This window comes from Mercenaria mercenaria, chromosome 10 (genome assembly GCF_021730395.1).
Source record: "Mercenaria mercenaria strain notata chromosome 10, MADL_Memer_1, whole genome shotgun sequence".
NCBI classification, from domain to species: Eukaryota; Metazoa; Mollusca; class Bivalvia; order Venerida; family Veneridae; genus Mercenaria; species Mercenaria mercenaria.
In genome coordinates, this window is record NC_069370.1 from 21594318 (window position 1) to 21616817 (window position 22500).

Consider the following 22500-nt stretch of genomic DNA (forward strand, 5'->3'; position numbering starts at 1 on the left):
CAATTGGTGGTCTCTAACCTCTAAGGAACGTTCTCCCTGACTATACGCGGACGTCGTCAAAACAGCGGTCAGTTATCACTAAGCAACGGTGACGTAAGTTTGCACCTTTCTCTTTGCTGTTCGTACGAAATACGTCATAATTTTCAATTAAAAAGAATAGGGCGAATGTAAATATTCAAAGCTGATTGTTGGAAGAAACACAATAGAAGTTGAAATACAGGTTTAAATCTACTTTTACAGTCTGTAAAGCATTCACTAAGTGATGATGCAGCTGAAGTTTATCGATCTTAGATTGTTTCTTTTGCTCTATATATGCTGATGATATGGTAATTTTTGCAGAATCAGAAGCTGTTTTCCAATTGGCATTAGATGCAATGTTTTCTTACTGTGATTTATGGAAATAATTTCAAGTAAATACAGCGTATTTTTTCTAAAAGGAAATGTAGACTATGCCTTTCTTTTATTGCAACAATGCAAAACTTGATATTGTTAAAGCTTTTACGTTTAATTTTAAAGGTATAATTTTGCAAATCTACTAGATATTTTTTTTTGTGACCAGACAAGAAAGGCAATGTTTGCTGTACTTAAAAACGTCCAAAGCCATATGTCTTAATATAGATTTACAATACATCTTTTTGATACAATGTTTACTACTATTTTGTTATATCATGCGGAAGTATGGGGTGTTGGTAATGTTGATATTATAAAAAGCTTCAGCTTAAGTATCTTAAATTGTTACTGAATGCCAAAAAGTTAACACCAAATATAATGGTGTATGGCGAGATCGGTGTTTTACCTATTGATTCTTTGATGAAATGTAGAGTCTTAAACTTTTGGTGCAGAATTGTAAAATCTACGTCTGATAAATTGTGTAATATATGATATACAAATTTGTATGCAAACCAGACTAATAAGATGTTTATTACTCTCCTTGGATAACCTATGCAAACATTTATTACCACAATTGGGATTTGCCGAATATTAGATAAATTATTCAGTTTTGCTGTCTAGCTATTTTGAAAATATTGCCAAAAATAGGATTATTAAAGATCAATATGTACAAGTGTGGAACGAACAGTTGCTTAACTCTAGTAAATGAAGTACATATATTCTATAGAATATTTAAATCTTCTTTTGAGTAAAACCTTATTTAAAATTATTATCAAAAGCTCTTAGTTTATTGCTTTGCCATTTTTGATGTAGTAACAATAAACTTCCCATTGAAAAGGGACGCTTTATAAATTTAGATCATAATCTGACACATTGCTACCTATCTTAACAATTTCGTGTTAGGTGATGAGTTCCATTATATTTTTGAATGCCCTTTCTTTTATGTTGATCGTAGAAAATATTTTCCAACTAATCTAAGAAGACACAATTATTTCAAAGCACCGTCAGAGCTGTCTTGGTTAAAATATCCTGTATTTAAACAAAAAGTGTCTGTCTAAATAATGTTAACCACCTTCTAGTGTAATCAAACTGATGTTTTTGTTGATAAATACAAATATTGACAAAAACGCAACCTGTGTACACAGATAGATATATATTTAAATATCAATGTCGCTTAAAGAGGGTACTCACCAGAACTAAAAGACTTAAAGCCAATGGTAATTGATAAATTCTGCAGAAATCAACATTGAATTACTGCAATGTTATACAGAGTTGTGGATTTAAAAACATATTGAAACTATAGTAAAAGTGCAGAAGATAGCAAATGAACTGATAAGAGAAATACGCGAGGTCTTGATAAAATAGATCAGAAACAAACAGAAACTTGCGGGGTCTATTTATGAGTGGTAATGACATGTGCACCAACCCCTAGCACCAGCTTAAGCGGAACCCTGTTTTAAAGAATCGTTGAATCAATTCCGTGTTCTAAAATAACCAGAAATAGTAAAAACACTTGGGAGTTTGAGAGCTCTAAATTTACACTGCTTTGTTTACACAAGAACTTTGATCAGCGAAGTCTGAAACTGAAACTGAATAATTTGAATAAACGCCTGTTTTTATACAATGATATATTCAATGGCGTTGTTCATAATAATAATAATAATAATAATAATAATGATAATAATAATAATGACAATAATAATAATAACAACATCCTTATTGTAACAGTCATGACAGCAACCCTCCTCTTGAGGTCATTTTACCCATATTGCGAATACCAGTTCCTTAAAGCATCACATGGTACGCCAAGACGAGCTGCATATAGAGGTTCAAAGCCCCACGGTTAATGGTGCCATCATATACTATTTAAGGAAGAAATACTACGCACTACCCTACCCATAGAGTCTTACAAACAAGTCCGTTTAATTAAACAAAACTTGGAAAAGATAATGTTGTTTAAGAACTATCACCTGCTGTAATCGCATAATAAAAGTTATTAATTTTTTTTAAACAATGTCGCGAAATCTCTGTTATACAGTGTCTTAAGATTTTGTTTGAATGTGACAAGTGGTTTACCTTTGCGTAGTTTAACTTCTGTCATTGAATGTTTTGCATGTATGGAACAACACAACAAGTGCTTGGATAACACACATTTGCGAGATCATATTATAATAAAGTCTTTAAACTTTTCCATGAAAAAGAAGACTTTGATTATTAATCTCTCTCCTCAGGGAAAGAACCTTAAATTTTGAATACCAGTTTTTGTAGTTTTAATTTTTTATGTTAATGTATATTCTGAACATTATCTATCCTCAAAATAAAAAAAAGACATAGCCGCGTTTATTATGTGTTTTGTCTTTAGAAGCCATTGTCTTGCATATTGAAGCTATGTGTGAATTTCAATAATTTTATACATAATTGCAAAATTACTTGCTACTTTTAGACCAGCATTTAACGTATTTTACAAGAACATACACAAATCATGAAATTACTAATCAGTGATGATAAGTTAAAAAGTGATAAAGTTTGGCCAATGACAACAAAATTTATGTTTTATCTTATAACTTGTATAAAACAAAATACCCAGTTATATTTGACTCAAATACTGGACTCAAGTGCTTCTATATTTTCTGCCCCTTTGGGTTCAAGCTTTACGTACTAAATATATTGCTAGAGGGCGTGAATGGTTTTCGCACATTTGTTTTCCTCTCATGAACACAATCTGCTATAATTTTGCTTGGTTGCGTTCGTTCTATGATTCTTCAGACTTTTTCGGAAACATGTAGCTTTCATTTCGTAACATTTTACAGATTCATTTATCTTCACTCGATCAAATAATTAAGGTTTAGCAGTACATCACAAAACAACCGAAAACAAACGAACAGCATCTTGACAAACAATTTACCTATCCATTACATGTTTTAATAAATTACTGTTCTGTCCTAAAGAGTTTGATACTTCAAATGTTTTGAAGGAGTTGTCCCCCTTTAAAATAGAATGTCATTTGTAAAGAAATAAATGTAAACAATTGTCAAACGATGTTTTACCTAGTTTAGTTAACTTAAAACACTCGTAAGTTGTTGCAATTGCATTAATACGAAGACATGTAATAGCTTTTTAGAATTGGAGAGCTTTTAAAGGCGCTGAACTGTCCAAAGTGTGGCCCCTTCAAACGGTTCCTTTCCGGAATTCAATACATATATGAGTAAATTGACAATGGTTTAGTAAAATAACATAAATGTTTTATATGCTGATAAATTTCCATGTAAAATTGCTTTCTTTCTATTATTTGATGATGTTCGAAGTTTTTTCTTCGAAACATGGACCTAACTCTTAAAATTTTACATTTATTCACATTTAATGAAAGAAGAAGAAACCACTCGTCATTGTCATCATTGTTTCCTGAATCTCACAGTTTGCATCATGTTTTGAGGATAATTTTTGAAAAATACGCATATTAATGATAAATTATTAATATGTAGTCACGCAAAAGTAACCTGGATTGCCTGTAGAATATCTAATACGCACATGTCTGATTTACTGACCAAAGGTAGAACAGTCATTTAGATTTCATAGAATTGTGTAGTCCATCTTTCAGCTTCAATAAACTAGGCAAGGTTTCATGTTCCTTTTGTATTGATACTGTCTTGTATATAGGTACGTAATTGGGGTTAAAGTGTATAAGGCTTGGAGTCGGTTAACTAGAATTATTGAAACACGCCAGCAAATACATTTATATTTATAATTCGTTAGGTTTTCGCTTAATTATTACTGAACTGGAATTTAATACCGTCTGTGTTATTAAATCACTCGAACAAATTAAATTTTTTTCTAAGGTTTATGTTTTAAACGAGTATACGATATTATAATATATGGTATTTTTTTTTGAAATCCAGCCCATATATAGTAATTGTCTCTTATGTGCTAAGCTTCGTTCATCCTGTGATTGTATGGAATGCCGTTTTCTGTTTTTTATGGAACGTCCGGGGCTGTGTGTGGGGAAGGGGTGTTGCGGGGGAGGGGGGCGAGTAATTTGAGTCACAGATTGGGACTTAAAGGGATGTAAATTATAATACAGATGTTGATTATATGCTGATTAAATCATCGTTGTAGAATATCGGAATTACTACATCATCATTGTGGAATGTCTGCACATTACAAGCGTCATAAATCAATACATCACTAATGAATATGTTAAACATATATATGCTATGTCGAACCACAACTCACGCATCTCTGGTGTGCAATACCGTTAAAGGCCGAGACTGGTAGCCCTGGAGAACTTTCGTTTGATTGGCATCTACTTTTAACTCCTGTTAGTTTCGTGTCATAAAATCATTCATCTTGCAGCATTTCAATCATTATAATTTGCTCTCCAGAGCTAGGCACTGAATCACTACACCTGTATAAATTCTTGTGGTCATTCTAATTTCAGTGATTTTTCTGTGGGAACTGATCTAACTATCTGGGAACCTAACTGTGTAATTATGCATTTACTGAATAGACTGCAAACAAAGGTCTTATGGAGACAAGTTTGGTCAAAATCAAAATAACTAATAGATGTGAGTTGCGCACACAGGGTTATTGTGGACAGACGGAAAACAGACAACGGCTAAACAACATGCATACAAAAAGCTGCACATTTAGACTGTAAGCTAATCACATTTGCAACTAACTCCGACCATAGAGTGGTTCTAAACAATGTATCGGTTATTAATATTTTTTAAACAATATCAGACAGAGAGATCGGACGATAGCATGCATTTTCCACTAAAGTCCGTGAATTGCTCAATCAAACCGAGTTTGCAACATTTTCGTTTCTATCGTGATGGGCGCCTTGTTGAATTTCCAGTTTCTTTTTCTTTTATATTGTATACCATATAATTATGTCTCCCCCAGGAGACATATTGTTTTTGCCCTGTCCGTCCGTCCTTCCGTCCGTCCGTCCGTCCGTCCGTACGTCACACTTCATTTCCGAGCAATAACTGGAGAACCATTTGACCTAGAACCTTCAAACTTCATGGGTTGTAGGGCTGCTGGAGTAGACGACCCCTATTGTTTTTGGGGTCACTCCGTCAAAGGTCAAGGTCACAGGGGCCTGAACATTGAAAACCATTTCCGATCAATAACTAGAGAACCACTTGACCCAGAATGTTGAAACTTCATAGGATGATTGGTCATGAAGAGTAGACGACCCCTATTGATTTTGGGGTCACTCCGTCAAAGGTCAAGGTCACAGGGGCCTGAACATTGAAAACCATTTCCGATCAGTAACTAGAGAACCACTTGATCCAGAATGTTGAAACTTCATAGGATGATTGGTCATGAAGAGTAGACGACTTCTATTGATTTTGGGGTCACTCCGTCAAAGGTCAAGGTCACAGGGGCCTGAACATTGAAAACCATTTCCGATCAGTAACTAGAGAACCACTTGACCCAGAATGTTGAAATTTCATAGAATGATTGGCCATGAAGAGTAGACGACCCCTATTGATTTTAGGGTTACTCCGTCAAAGGTCAAGGTCACAGGGGCCTGAACATTGAAAACCATTTCCGATCAATAACTAGAGAACCACTTGACCAAGAATGTTGACACTTCATAGGATGATTGGTCATGAAAAGTAGATGACCCCTATGGATTTTAGGGTCACTCCGTCAAAGGTCAAGGTCACAGGGGCCTGAACATTGAAAACCATTTCCGGTCAGTAACTTGAGAACCACTTGACCCAGAATGATGAAACTTCATAGGATGATTGATCATGCCGAGTAGATGACCCCTAACGATTTTAGGGTCACTCTGTTAAAGGTCAAGGCCACAGGGACCTGAACATGGAAAACCATTTCCGGTCAATAACTTGAGAACCTCTCGATCCAGAATGTTGTAACTTAATAGGATGATTGGTCATGCAGAGTAGATGACACCTAACGATTTTGGGGTCACTCTGTGAAAGGTCAAGGTCACAGGGGCCTGAACATTGAAAACCATTTCCGGTCAGTAACTTGAGAACCACTTGACCCAGAATGATGAAACTTCATAGGATGATTGATCATGCCGAGTAGATGACCCCTAACGATTTTAGGGTCACTCTGTTAAAGGTCAAGGCCACAGGGGCCTGAACATGGAAAACCATTTCCAATCAATAACTTGAGAACCTCTCGACCCAGAATGTTGAAACTTCATAGGATGATTGTTCATGCAGAGTAAATGACCCCTATTGTTTTTGGGGTCACTCTGTTAAAGGTCAAGGTCACAGGGGCCTGAACATTGATAACCAGTTCTGATCAATAAGTTGAGAACCACTTGACCCAGAATGTTGAAACTTCATAGGATGATTGAACATGCAGAGTAGATGACCCCTATTGATTTTGGGGTCAGTCTGTTAAAGGTCAAGGTCACAGTGGCCTGTTCATGTAAAATCATTTTTTGGAAATAACTTGAGAACCACTTGACCTACAATGTTGAAACTTAATAGGATGATTGGACATGCAGAGTAGATGACCCCTATTTATTTTGAGGTCACTTGATCAAAGGTCAAGGTCACAGGAGCCTGAACAGTGAATTGAGAACCACTAGGCCAGGAGTGTTGAAATTGAGCGGAATGACTGGACATGCCAAATAGATGATCCCTATTGCAGCTAACCATCAGTGTCTCTTTGACTTTCGCTCCTGACCCCTATTGACTTCTTGCCTATAGGACTTTGCATTGGGGGAGACATGCGCTTTTTTACAAAAGCATTTTCTAGTTATACTTTCTTTCTGAAAGAAAAAACAACAACGACGATAACAACAACAACAACAACAACAACAACCACAATAAACAAACAAAACCGACGGGACATACCATGGTGTGGTGTTGTCTGTCTGCCCGTATGCTCATTAGACTTTTTGCTTTCATTTTTTTGTTTCTGTTCCCTTAGTCTAACGACTTCTTTATTCCGACCCCAACTGCACCCGCTCCCCATTATAAAGATGACTTTTATATATTTGTGCCTTAATATTCGAGCTAATAATGCACCAAGTCGCTAGGGAAATATTAGAGAGTTTGAGATTTCAACCTTCGCCTTCCCCTTCAACGTCTCTTGCGAAGTTATCGTATGAAGTTGAAGTTCGATTCAAATTCCTTGAGATTTCAAACATTAGAATGAACCTTACTTCTTTTAATCCGCCCATTCAATTTATCCGTAATTATGATCGTTTTTTCCGTGCATTTCGATACCAATTGTCCCAAAGGGCAGGAATTTTACAAGAGGTTTTAAAAATAAAAAAATGAAAATTAAATAAAAAAAAATCAATTAATATAATTATTATCGCATGGATATTAGAGCGACTACAAACAAAAACATAAAAAAAACATTAAAAAAAACAAACATAAAAAACCCCAAAAAAGCAAAAATAAAACGGTAAGACAATGTGAACAATGTAAAAACTTGTTAGTGTTGCTCCAAACATTTAGGTTTTATATAATATTATGTCAGTATAGTCAGTATACAATGCACGATTGTAAATCATACATGAGAGGAAATAAAAATGATTATTACATACCTAAAACCATTTTCCATTGGGTTTCAATGGACCGCGATCGTGCAATATTTTTCCATATCATGACGTTGAACGCTTTCATATCGGACTAGTCCCAATCCGTGACTCTAGTTACCTCCCCTGACGGTGCGTCCATTGCGGATCTCGTTTCTTTAGATTTTTTTTTGCTATTGTGTGTTTGTTTAATTTGTAATTTATGCAACGTTTTGTTTACTTTTACACTTTGATTAATCTGACCTATTAGATACTGAAATGTAATAATTTATCAGACTGAAATGAAATGGAAGTTATAATTACGTCATGAGTTGGACTAATATAGGACGTGGAATGTTTTCTAAACGTTGTAATGGAAAGAATCGCGTGACGTCCATGGCGTCCACGCGCACGTTGCGACAACAAGTTGACGTCATTTTCGCGGAAAATATTAATGTGCGTCAGTTTGATTTGTTTATTGCGTTTTTGGAGAATTTTTTTCCGTATATTTCCTGTCTTTCGTGACAGAACGATAATTTAGATATAAATTAATCATTTGATTGTTGATATGTAATAAAAAGGTTATCAACTCTTTCTTTCGCGGACAATATTGCGCTCCTAAAGTCGCGCAATATTTCAGCTGCAGAACTCGTGCATATATCCACATACAAAGTTAATAACCTATAATGATCATATCAAAGTGATAATGACACTCTGTATGACTCTGTTTAATGCCAAACTCTCAGACAGCACAATATGATTTTAATATACTATTTTATACGTAAAGCACTTCCGGATCCAGGAATTTTGGTTAGAGGGACACCAACATTAAAGAGGGGGTCACCCATTTCAGGGGGGGGGGGGGGGGGGTCACACCGAGTTTCAAGACCGACTTTCTTAAAGTTTGTAAAATGTAAGAATCAAAGGGGGAATTAACCCAAAATGTCCCTCTGCCAGGCTCTGGTTCCGTGCATTTAAAGAATGGAGTTATCCCATACGGCTAACAGGAAACGTCTCTCATCATGATATCATAGATCTGAAATTTTCTGATACTTCAGAAGAATTTTCCGTTTTACTAGTACCATTTTATGTTGATAATTAAAACGCAATTCTCGTACTAAGTCTCCGACAGAAACAGATTGATTTTATTTGGATGTGAAAATAAAATGTTTCACCAAATGATAATCGCGCGTAATTATTTATTTTTCAAGTAAAATGACTGCCATGCCATGTGCCTCCATCCAGATTTCAGTCTTTGATGCCGAGTATGTAGACAGAGTAGATGTAAAAAGAATGAAGTTTCGACTTTCGTGATATCACATCTTCGGACGTTCAAAACTTCACTTCATACGACAAAAAGGCCCATCTGGTATAATCGATACCGCCTGGGGACACAGATATGCCGTAGAAGTTAAATTTGAACAAAATCTCAAAGTTTCTCAAAATCAGTTGATAACTTCATACTCCCAGGTTCAATTCAATGTATTTAGTTAAAATCATTAGCCATACAAAACTTCATTATTCTTATATCTGTTGATAGTGTTTCGCATCAAATTTAGTCTAATTATATATATGGATAATCAAATAACTTAATAAGCTGAAATCCTGAAACTAAGCTTTTTATTTCACATAGTAATAAAGAGAAGTCTTAGGCTTACGTGATATTACATGGAAAACTTTAGTAGCAACGTGTGATATAAATAAAATACACGCATATCGGTGACGTTTTACCCAAAATATATATGAGAGACGTTGAAGGGGAAGGCGAAGTTTGAAATCTCAAACTCTCTATTGTCTCACTAAGTGTTTCTATAATTATATTATCAAATGTCCGTATATACTGACAAGTATTAGCTATAGAGTTGAGTGTTTTTATATTGCTTTGACTTACTAAAAGTTCGTCTAGAGGTAACACAATTTTACATTGTTCTTCTGTAAAACGGGTCTGCAACATTTAATATAAGTCAAACAAATCAAGTGATAAGTGATTGTCAATTAAATGTAATACAGGTATACCCAACAGAAAAAAACCGCTATCAAAGAATACCACCTTAGAAAGTCAAGAATTGTTAAATACCACTTCATAGCTTAAAGATATTGAGAAACATGCAAAATCATATTTTAATTATAAATGATAGCATTTTGTACTTCATAGTATCAATGTAAACATAAAAAACATGTTTATGCATGTAAACAACACTGGTGTTAGGCTTAGTAATGTATATAATATACCTAATACAATTATATCGCTCAGTACAGTATAGATAAGTACGTACTTCCAATGAAAATTATCGGTTTATACATGAGGAATTTTGCTTAATTGTGATTGTAGCGCTACAAATATAGTTAGTTTATATATTTATTCAAATTCAGTTCATTCGTTGAGGATTTTCTACATTTAAAGTTAATGTCTTAAAGTATACTATTTCAATGAAAGACACACAGGATATCTTTAGAAGGACGGTGAGCACCAGCCTCCTTCTAAACACGGGTTGTCTGTAAAATATGCATGTAAATAAATATCACGAGCCAGCGACATGTACAAATGAACTTAATGACTTGGCAGAAGACAGATTAACAAGAAAAAACAATTAACGACTTGACGAAACAGGCCACAATATCAAAGCAGCTAAACTTTGTAGGCTTTTAGTACTCTTCAACCTGTTTCATCAAATACAATCAAAGATGAAAGTCTTACTTGGCTGAACGCCTAGTACAACTTGAACATTGAAATGATCAAAAGTTTGTAAATAATATCCTCATAAAAAGCGGCGTTTGATGTTCTCCAGGGCACGAACGTTCGTGTTTTTTGTGTAACTGGCTATGACCCGGAGATGTGAATTCAGGGAATTCAACTTTTGACCATAATATAAATGTAAACTTTTACCTATTCGTTGGAATTAAAATTCATTGATTTGTTTCAACCACATAATTCATGAAAATTGATCTCATACGAACATGCATGATTATTTTTTCCTGTTTGCTGGTGATGAATGTAAAAACATATGCACAAACAAATGCATGGTATTTTCACTGGTAGGACTGAAAACGTAAACATGTAACAGAATAGCAGTATGTACACAATGTACCTGATATTTAACCTAGACAGCACTATGTATATATTTACAATATATATAATGAGTTATAAAGGCAAGTCATACGTAAACATTGTATTCATGACCTGAAAAAGTTGTACAACACTGAATTGCATCTTATGACCAAGATCACTGGCAGATAAGATTATTTCCTACAATGATTTTGCTGCCTATGCCTTGAATGACTGCTCGGTAATCAGTAGTTATGTACAGCGTCCGGCCTATTAGCCATTATTAAAAGATCGAATATGTTTTTCGTAGTTTTATATGCTTGTCCTTGGCACATCTACGGAGTGAGCTGAGAATACGCAGTTTCCGATTGTCCACTTGCATGCTCGACATCCCTTAATTGTTGATACTCACGATTTTCTTCCTGCTACCTCTAGACCACCTCTGTTTCAAATAAAAGATAAACAACGTGTAATTAAGCTGAAAACGATAGGCTATAAATTAAACATTTATAAGATATTAATAGAATGAATATTTATAAGATATTATTATGCAAGTACTTCACTGCTGTTTTGAGATTTATTAAAAGGTTGTTGTTTCTAGCGTTGTTGAATCTAAATACTGATGAATAAAATGGAAGTGATGTTTAGCAATAAGTCGTAGGCATTCTCAATGTTCACAAGAATGGTTTTATGAATACTGTATGGTAGATAAAACAGATTATCCGTTAATGACCTTCTATCAAGAGACCTGTTTTTCATTTTATTCTGTTATCCTGATATTTGTGCAGATAGGTACATGTGGAATGTTGTCTTACCTTCCACATTCCTGTTTCTGTATTTTAGACTTTATCTTAGGAACAAGTCCATAGATACTGCCTATCGACAACCTTTTTCATTAAATTGATCAAGTAAATTATCAACATGTGTTTCATGTACTCTTTATAATATTCAGTAAGGCATGCCTTAGCTACTTTTTCTAGAGTTACAGTTTTACATTCATGATATCCGTATTAGTAAAATACATTTTGTAGTGTAATGCCTAGGTTCTGTGTTTTAATTTGGATATATCGTTCAGAGATTTAAGATTTAAAAATCATACAAAAACTTTACATTTCATGAATTATGAAAGTCAGATAAGATTGTCAAATTTTCAGTAGCTTAAGGTTACATGAATATGTACACATAAGTGAATTCTTTTCAACGTATCCTTATTAGTGGACAGGAAGTTAGATAATGTGTCTGCTGTGTTCTCCTGTATTGTCCAATAAAAACTCAATGTACACTGTGATCGTGGGGACAGCCCAAGTGACGGGCTAGGGACATGGTCCCGCTATCAGGAGCTGAAAATCAATTATCATTGTTAAAAGCTAGATTGAAGTACATTTATAATTAAGAAATGATGTTCACAAAGTTGTAAATGGAACTGTTTTAAAAGGCTAATTGAACATTGATTATATCTTTGAAATTCGACTGAACATTTATAAGTAACTGTGCATTGCTCTTCGTAGGTAATAGAAATGTTAGAACTGTCATAATGGTGCTGTGTTTTAAAGACAAACTTCAGGTGCAGGCCAGTACGTAATAACGTTATACACAATATTTTGGTATACGGGAGATGCTGGCTTATTGTTGGCTACTGCTTTATTTGTTTATTTCAAAATAAAATTTGACTATATACAGAAAACTCATCAATCGAATTTCTTAAAACTATTGCTGATAGAGATACATGTATTGTCTAATATACTAGTATGATAATTAACAAACAAACCTGTCTCCATCGTCGCTGGCAATGTATATCTCTCGATTTGTTTCCTGTTCTGCTAAAATGATGTTAAACAAACCTTTTTGCCATAAATACTTTTGCACGCAATATCATTTAAATAATATTTATTTTGAAGAAATAAAGGTTGGATATATTCCCTTTGGAATTAATCTTAATGTAATAAAATACAGAACCAGACGGATAATACTCGACTTGGTTTTAAATCTGTTCATGAATTGTAATAGAAAGCACAACACGCTATCTCGCAGAAGTCTAAGCGAAATTCTGTTTTAAAAATATTGTGTAATAGAATCCAAGATCCCAATGGACCTAAATATAGTAACAATACGAGTCTAGTCCAGTTACTTTATAGTAAAACTATTACATAAAGAAAACTTCTTGTGTATATTTTCAAGCAATATGTAACGAATCTAAGATTTTAAATATAAAAGGGAAAATCATGCAAACGATGAGCGTTACCTCTAGCTTTCCTCTGTTTGATACATCTAACAACTAGACACACGATGATAACAGCAATACTGACAAAAGCCACAATAGCTATACAAGAGCCTACAATGATCCAGAAAATCAATTTATCACCAGAGGCAGAATCTTCCTGGTCTTTGGAAAGTTGATCATCTTCCCCTGCATTAGAAAAAAACACACACATCTGCATGAAATGATATCGTATTTGATAGTACATGTCAGATTAATATTTTAAACGATGGGCTTTTTCTCGGTGTTGACTCGTTCAAGGTATTTGCTGTGTATAAAAGCATTTTATAAAACCTACAGCATTTAAAACCATTTTTCATGTCAGTGGACAAGAAAAATATTGTTGTTTGAAGTGTATAATTTCATCTTTATGATCAAACAAGAAAGTATACATTTTAATATTATTGTGTATTTTATTTCGAAGATGCTAAAAATGAACATGCTGGACAGTACACCATTTTGCCGAATAAAACAAATTACATGTATATAACATTAAAGACTTGCTCTGTAAAACTATTAGTACTACATATTTCTATGTTACCTAAAATGTGTAATAAACAGAGAAATTACCCCAAATGTAAACTGTTAAGTCTTTTCGGTCAAATTTGTGTAAAGAGTGAGTCTGACAAAACAAATGCCATTGCGGGACAAGGTGTGCATTAATTGCTATGACGCAGTATGTTGTCATGTGACATTGCTTCTTTGTTATATTTTTCCCATCAATACTCTCAATCCATGAAATATTTGACACAGGAGCGCTTTTAGTTGAACACTTAACGAACGCTTGTTCTCCTTTAGAAATATTCAGTTCCGAGCCAGAAATGTTGAATTCAATTTCTGGTGCATCTACAAGTAAGAGAAAGAAAGATGAATAATGTAACGTTTAGCGTAGCTAAGGTTGCGGTGAATCTTTAGAGTGTTGAATTCATCAGTAGAAGCAGAATAGTACATTTAGGATTAAAAAACGCATCACGAAGATTTGAAGTGTATAATTTCAACGTTATAATCAAATAAGAAATTAAACATTTAAATTATATTTTGTACGGTTGTTTTGAGATGGCAAATAAGAGCATGTTTGGCATATAACATTCTGTCGAATAAAACAAACTATATAACATGACAGACTTGTTCGGTACATCTATTCCATATTTACATGTTACCTTTAAATGAGTAATAAACAGAAAAATTACCCAAAATGTAAACTGTTAAGTCTTTTCGGTCAATTTTGTGTAAATAGTGAGTCTGACAAAACAAATGCCGTTGCGGGACAAGATGTGCATCAATTGCTATGCCGCAGTATGTTGTCATGTGACATTGCTTCTTTTTTATATCTCTCCCATCAATTCTCTCAATCCATGAAATATTTAACGCAAGAGCGCTTTTGGCTGAACACTTAACGAACGCTTGTTCTCCTTTAGAAATATTCAGTTCCGAGCCAGAAATGTTGAATTCAATTTCTGGTGCATCTACAAGTACGAAAAAGAAAGATGAATAATGTAACGTTTCATGTAGCTAAGGTTGCGGTGTATCTTTAGAGTGATGAATTCATCAGTAGAAACAGAATAGTACATTTAGGATTTAAAAACGCATCACGAAGATTTGAAGTCTAAAATTTCAACGTTATAATCAAATAAGAAATTAAACATTTTAATTATATTTTGTACGGTTGTTTTTTTAAGATGGCAAATAAGAGCATGTTTGGCTCGATTAAAACAAATTGTTGTCATGTGACATTGCTTCTTTGTTATGTTTCTCCCATCAATACTCTCAATCCATGAAATATTTGACGCAGGTGCGCTTTTGGCTGAACACTTAACGAACGCTTGTTCTCCTTTAGAAATATTCAGTTCCGAGCCAGAAATGTTGAATTCAATTTCTGGTGCATTTACAAGTAAGAAAAAGAAAGATGAATCATGTAACGTTTGATGTATATTGTCGCGGTGCATCTTTAGGGTGTTGAATTCATCATTAGAAGCAGAAAAGTAAACGCAGGATTAATAAAACGGATCACGAAAATTTTGTTAATGTATAATTATTATATTAGTAAAATATGCATTATAACTATAAGTAGGATATTTAGGTGCTACACAAAACGTTACTACCTCTCATGAAACTCGTATTAGTTTTTATTCGGAAATATAGAGATTCGTGTCGAAATAGAATATTGAATATCAGTTAAATTCGTTACTCCCTAAAGAAATAAACGGATCAGAAGTTAACGTAATAAAATCAGCTTCGCGTGCGCATTTGATAGCGGTCACACTTCAAACAATCTGATTAAAATCATCTCCTCAATAATGTTATGCATTATGATCAATGGAGGTCACCTTCTCACGACCTTTCCAATAATCAATCAACGCATTGCTTTCAAGTTTTTGAAAGTAAAACTAGAAGTCCAAAAAAATCTATATTTAGCCTCATGACCGTGGGATCCCAATTTTTTAAGTGTGATTAACATGCGCTTATAATTCTTATGACGACCGCATTGAAAGTTATGCCAAAGGTTATAACACACTAAATAGCCAGCACTATATACTCTATATAAAATGACAAGTTTTCACAATGCTGCAATACACACCTAGACCCATTTTAAATTTCTTTAACTTACATTTTCTTGTAGAGCAACATTTATACTGTAAAAATATCCAAAGAAAAGTAGGGGTCATATTTGATGCAAGAAAAATATTTCTGGTCAAACGGACACACCGTAATTTTTACACTGAAATTACAATCACAATTTAGGGTAGGGGTGTATGAATAAATTTCACATGTTAAATCAGTTTGGAGTCTTTTTTTCAACATGCAAATGCTACTAGTATGTCAAGTATAGGCATGCAATATGATTTCAACCAATATATAGCAATGGTTTCAAGGAAAAATCATTCTTACAGGAAAAAGAACTGAGAACTATTTGAATCCGTCATTATGCGACTACCATTTTTTCATAGGTGCTCAGGCTATTTAGTGTCTGTATGCCTATAAGGAAAATATGATTTTTTTCCCCCAGCTTTTTTGCTGTCTATGTGAAGTTTCATGTATACTCAGCTTATAAAACATGTTTCAGCCCAAACAAACCAGTTGTTTTCTCAAAATCACTATTTTTGTACAGCCATCATTTTGTCCAAAGACTGCGGTTTAAGCCGTTAAATTTGGCTGAATCACATATAGTCATTAAACGCTGTTTTTTTCAAAAAACCCGTAAGATATTACATCAAATGTACCACCAGCAAGTGCGAAATAGACAACCACACTGAAAAAAACTTATAGTTATGCAACTGTGATAAAATATAGAAGAAAATTAGTGTTTAGTGAATTTTTTTTTGGTTATAAAAAGCTTATTTTTCAGTAAAAAATGGGAAAATTGTCTTTTTTTCATCTCAGATGCAACAATACTGCATATTTTTGCATTCTATAGCTAAAGTCATATCTCATGGCCATGGTATTCAAGTTCTCTCCAACTATTCATGTCAAAATGTAACTAAAAAGGTGTTGATACTGCACACCTGGTCTCTGCTCAAATGGAATGAAATGGTATCTAAAGGATATTACTAAAGATCTTCAAATTTCACACCACAAAGGTGATGGAGATTCTTAAGGTCATTCTGGTGTAGACAAAGGTCAAGGAACTAAAACTGTGCACTTGAAAGATGTGAGGCACCTAGCAAATTCTCTAGAAAGGCAAATTAACTGGGCACCATTTAGTGACAAAATGTTCCGTGGTAAACAGAAGTCTAATCTAAAAAAAGATTTGCTTTATCTATTAAATCTAGGTGTGTTTCAGAGCTATCAAGTGCACATAAGAAGTACAAAAGCAATCTGAAAGTAATAAAACACAAAATGCCTAATATAATTTCAGCAATAGTACTATGTTTTAGGTTACTGTGGTACCTCATGTTCTAAATACAGTTTGGTTTGTTCTGGCAACTACAGAAAAGCAAAAAAACTATATGCCAGACAATGTCAGGCTTAAAATGACTGATGATGATGAGCTTTACTCAGGAAATGTATTGAAATTCTCCTTGGTCCAGAAAGCATAGAAAAAACTAAATTTTTAACATCTACACAGAAATGTGAAGCAGTGAACAGATCCTATAATGCATGCTTGCCCAAAAATGTTACATTTCTCCGCAACTGCCATGGCCGTATCCATGGCCAGATTCTAAGACTAAATCATGGGCTTGCTGACACTGTTATCATTAAAGCTAGGGTAAATGGTGTAAAACTGTCACATGGCTCTTCTGTTATCAGACACCTTTTAAGAACAGAGTACTACGACAAGTTGCGTAAAACTACTAGGTACATATCGCGAGCAAGACGCAGTCGTTTTGCATCACGCCAGTATAGGTACAAATTACATACAGATTTACACTATTCAAAGGGTCTCACTGACCCCAAGCCTGACTTTTCTAGCACCCCACACCTAAAAGATCATGCTTATGCATACTGGAGAGTGTGATATTAGGATGAAATAAAGATGGTTATAAGTAAAATTATTGTGCTACCTTGTGGCCAGCTTAGCTGGCACTGCACACATATAACAAGTTATATTAACTGCACAAATGTAAATAAGCCTTGTATAAGTTGTGTATATAATAGTGCTATATTCATCAAAAATATTATGCAAAAATAGTAAACTACTGTATACCATAGAATACAGGCCTTGAAAGAAAACTCCCTAAACTTATGGCCTGAGCATTGGTCCCCACATTTCTGCCTTTCATTATTTATGAACTGGGTTTCAATGCTCAAATGTTCCGGGTTCACACAAAGAGAAAAGTGGCATATATGCGACACGTGTAGGCCTTCGGGTATTTTTAAAATATTTCTAGTGGCCTGACACATAAGTCTGTGCACATAATATTGTTTTCTGGCAGTTTCTCCAGGCAGTTTTGTGGTTATTTTTCCATAGCTAGGATTTTTATTTACTGTCGTACAACCAAGCCATTTCCGACACCCTTTTTCCCCCACCGGTATAGAATTATCATTTATTTTTTGCTTAATTCTTTCAAACATCAATTGTCTGGGTTGATGTGCCATGTTTACATTTTTTTTTTATTTGTAGACGACAGAAAATTTTAGTAATTCTACCGGGTAACAATTCTTATAGGTTATAACACACTAAATAGTCAGCACTATATATTCTATATAAAATGACAAGTTTTCACAATGCTGCAATACACACCTAGACCCATTTTAAATTTCTTTAACTTACATTTTCTTGTAGAGCAACATTTATACTGTAAAAATATCCAAAGAAAAGTAGGGGTCATGTTTGATGCAAGAAAAATATTTCTGGTCAAACGGACACACCGTAATTTTTACACTGAAATGACAATCACAATTTAGGGTAGGGGTGTATGAATAAATTTCACATGTTAAATCAGTTTGGAGTCTTTTTTCAACATGCAAATGCTACCAGTATGTCAAGTATAGGCATGCAATATGATTTCAACCAATATATAGCAATGGTTTCAAGGAAAAATCCTTCTTACAGCAAAAAGAACTGAGAACTATTTGAATCCGCCATTATGCGACTACCATTTTTGGGGGCAATGCCCCCAGATTTAACAAACCGTCTTTCAATTTTCTTGTCGAGCTTATGACCAAACTGACAACACACAGAAAACAAGTTCCAAAGTATTTACCAAACATAACTTTAATATCGCAGTTTGCAATTATTTTTTGATCAAGATATGATTAAATAGATCTACACATCTTATATTTACAACAGTATCTGAAGAAAACTAAACTGCATTATAAATATAAATTATAATAGATCTACTTAAGCGTATTAGAATAATAAAGACGCTTGATTTGATCACGTGATCGATTCTGAAACCGACACTTGTTTTGATCATGTGACCTATTCTGAAATCCAATAACTAGTTTCAATACGCTCAAAAAATGTGTTCTTGATTCTGCGTGAAGATAGCAACTACGAAGGAATTGAAACGCCACTGATAAGCCAATAGATTATTGATTTTTTCATCGCCGTGCCTCGACACTGTCGTGGATTTGTATTACGGAGAAACTTTATCTGTTTGCGGCGATCACTACCGTTTATCTGTAGGCGAATCTATAAATATGCGGCAACATCCTATAGATCCCGATTCCGATCTGTTAAAATATCTTTTCCGTGCATGTGTTATTTCTAAAATATTATTTCAGAAAAAACGGTGCTGAAATGAAATACTTTTCACATGTCTAAGAAAATATTTTCAAGAGATATGTTATTTATAAAAATTAATACTATATAAAAAAAAATAATAAAACAATAAAAACAAAGAGCTGTCAGTGAACAGGGCGCTCGACTATTCTCAGTGCTTGATAGTATAATATAAGCAATGAGTAAAATTTTAACATTACAGTAAGCATATTCTAAGTCGAAAAGGGGCCATAATTCAGTCAAAATGCTTGATAGAGTTTCTTCCTCCTTTTTTCAGACTGGGGTCATGATGGTAAACAAGTATGCAAAATATGAAAGCAATATCTCAATGGACTTTACAAATATTTGGGGTGGTACACAAACTTTAACATTTATTCTAAGTTGAAAAGGGGCCATAATTCAGTCAAAATGCTTGATAGAGTTGTCTCCTCCTTTTTACAGACTGGGGTCATGATGGTAAACAGGTATGCAAAATATGAAAGCAATATCTCAATGGACTTTGAAAATGTTTGGGGTGGTACGCAAACTTTAACATCTATTCTAAGTCGAAAAGGGGCCATAATTCAGTCAAAATGCTTGATAGAGTTGCCTCCTACATTTTACAGACTGGGGTCATGACGATAAACAAGTATGCAAAATATGAAAGCAATATCCCAATGGACTTTGAAAATATTTGGGGTGGTACGCAAACTTTAACATTTGTGTGACGCTAACGCTAACGCCGACGCCGGGGCGAGTAGGATAGCTCCCCTATTCTTCGAATAGTCGAGCTAAAAACAGTGTTTTACTTGGAATAGAATAGGCAGAAAAAATTCATAACTTATTCGTCAGTTTGAATTTATGACTTATTTGGTTAGGGGAAATTAATTTGACAGTTTGATCTTTTATAACTATCATATTATCTAATCTTATAATCGGCAGTAGAGTTTTTCTCTCATTGTTTGAATTCGTAGAATCAACTATGAACAGATTACTTCTGTTTTATACCAACTATTAAGAACATTTTAAAGCTTAAAGGCATATTTATGTACTTAGTCGGACCGTCCTTATTCGTGATTGTATATTTAATGTATGTATAATTATTTATTTTGATCTCAAAATCAGCTGTAAATCGTGAATCAAAATGTCTTGTCCACACAAGTTGCATAAAAATGAATTGAATTTCAAATAGTTACTAAAATTTAATACACAATTGCACGGTGCATTTCCATATCGTCGGACTCTACGAAATATGCTTTATCGTCGGTTTCTTGCGTCGGCACCGGCGATTCTTTGCTATAAACAGGTTGGCAATTATAAAAAGTCAGATATACACACCAAATTAATTAAGCTATAATGTTTCCAGATAGTTATTAGCATAGAGCCTCTCTGTGCGTAATGCAGAGAGCCTGTCTGTGCATCAAAAAAGAAAAAAAACTGGTATACAGAGAGACCGCCGGTGCCAAGAACACGTGATGTCAGGACATAGAGTGCAAACAGAAGTATTGGAGAATTGAATACTTGTTAGCTTATCTTTTCATTTATAAAAAACTGGCAAGAAAGGTTTGTTTGTCGATAAACAACGCTTGAACAAGGGACTAAAATTTTTATCTTACTTTTGAACAAAATAAGAAGTGATTGAACCAAAAATAATAAATTTATTGTTGGCACTGTTAAAGTTGTGACCACTCAGTTCTTCCACATACAGTGCATTACATAATCCCATGCATGTATTTCCCCTGCCCTTGAAGGGTTACATCAGTCTTGAAACTCCCAAACATTGCCCCAATCAGTCCTCTCAAACTTTGTTTCATAGGTGCTCAGGCTTTTTAGTGTCTGTATGCCCAACAATCTTTCCGTTCTTATTTCGTTGAAAAACGTCCACTTGTTTAATTATTTTTAGGTATTGTTCTTCTTATTTTAATTTTTTTCCAACCGTTTTGATAGCATTGGCAGCGCCCATTTTGACGGTCGAGCCTACGTTAATTCTGTAAACAAGCGATTTTATTGTAAATTATAAATACCGTTTTCGGAAGAAGCAGTGTAGATGGCACCGTCCGATCTTCGTGTACGGAAGATCGAGATTTTATCGAATTGTTCAACTCACAAAACCACACAACCCCAAACGGATCTGATAATAGAAAAATAAAAAAATTGAATTCAAATGTCAAAAGTAAGGTTACTGTTTTTTCACCCTCGTTTATATAACTTTTATTATAGTTTGCCAAATACACGGCTTTGGTCATCGTATTAAAGTCTTTTTCGTTCATCATGTATCTTTGTCTTTCATTTTTTTCATATATAAACTGCCTAGGTTGTCACTTCATTTCATTTCATTAAAAAGTAAGGTCTTTTTTTAACCCATGATTGTCTGATGCTAAAGTAATAAACTCGGGAAATACCTATAACCCTTTAATTCTTTTCATCTGAATTTATCCCCTTTCAGTAAAATGTAGATGCAGACACATTCGTTTTGCATTTACTTACGTTTAACATACACACGAGTAGTGACATATAAAGGTGAAGTCAATGCATCGTTCATAACTGAGCATGTCAAAACTTCCATATGGTGACGTTTGCGAAGATAGAAGAATGCTATATAGCCAGGTGTTACATCATATCGTTGTGGGCTTAGCGATTCATTCCCTATTGACATGGTGACTATAACGGGTTCAGCTCCCCCACTTGTCTTGCAGAGTACGCTGAACTGATCACCTTCTTCACCCAACAATACACCTTACAGCCGTCTATATCTTGAAAACCTTTTCAAATAACGGTGAACTTGGGGGGTCTACAAAGATGTAGAAGATGTAGAAGTTACGGTTGAATCAAAAGATTTTTTAAAAAAAATCTTACATAGTCATAAATTCTAAAAATGCTCAATGCAAGTGCCGTTCTACTCTTTTGTTTTGCTTAATGTTTCATTGACAGAGGTAGTGAAATCGTGTTTTAAAAGATTAAAAGTAAATGTAATGAATTAAATTATTTTAAAAATCTTGATTCAAAATGCATTTACGGGTTTAACGAACTCTAACCGCTTTGGGAATAATCGCTTCTGTGCCGCAGTAAACTTTATATAGGCCATTCATTTGATAACTGGACATGTTTATGGTCAGCACGTATTTATCATTTGGCTCTTGCGTTTCCAT

General features: G+C 34.2%; 1 protein-coding gene across 3 annotated transcripts; it reads right to left on the reverse strand.

Annotated features, from left to right (window-relative positions):
* Positions 1-10612: 10612 nt before the first annotated feature.
* Positions 10613-22068, reverse strand: LOC123559685 (uncharacterized). 3 transcript variants are annotated; one of them, XM_053552473.1, is made up of 6 exons: positions 21839-22068; positions 14397-14672; positions 13777-14052; positions 13192-13356; positions 12718-12766; positions 10613-11391 (listed from the first exon to the last, which is right to left on the reverse strand). In XM_053552473.1, the coding sequence occupies exons 1-6, from the start codon at positions 22005-22007 to the stop codon at positions 11358-11360; spliced, it is 969 nt and encodes a 322-aa protein (XP_053408448.1). In that variant the 5' UTR covers positions 22008-22068; the 3' UTR covers positions 10613-11357. The 3 variants fall into 3 exon arrangements, with proteins under 3 accessions (XP_053408448.1, XP_053408447.1, XP_053408449.1); XM_053552472.1 differs by having other exon boundaries at positions 12718-12769; XM_053552474.1 differs by lacking the exon at positions 13777-14052 and having other exon boundaries at positions 12718-12769.
* Positions 22069-22500: the final 432 nt, after the last annotated feature.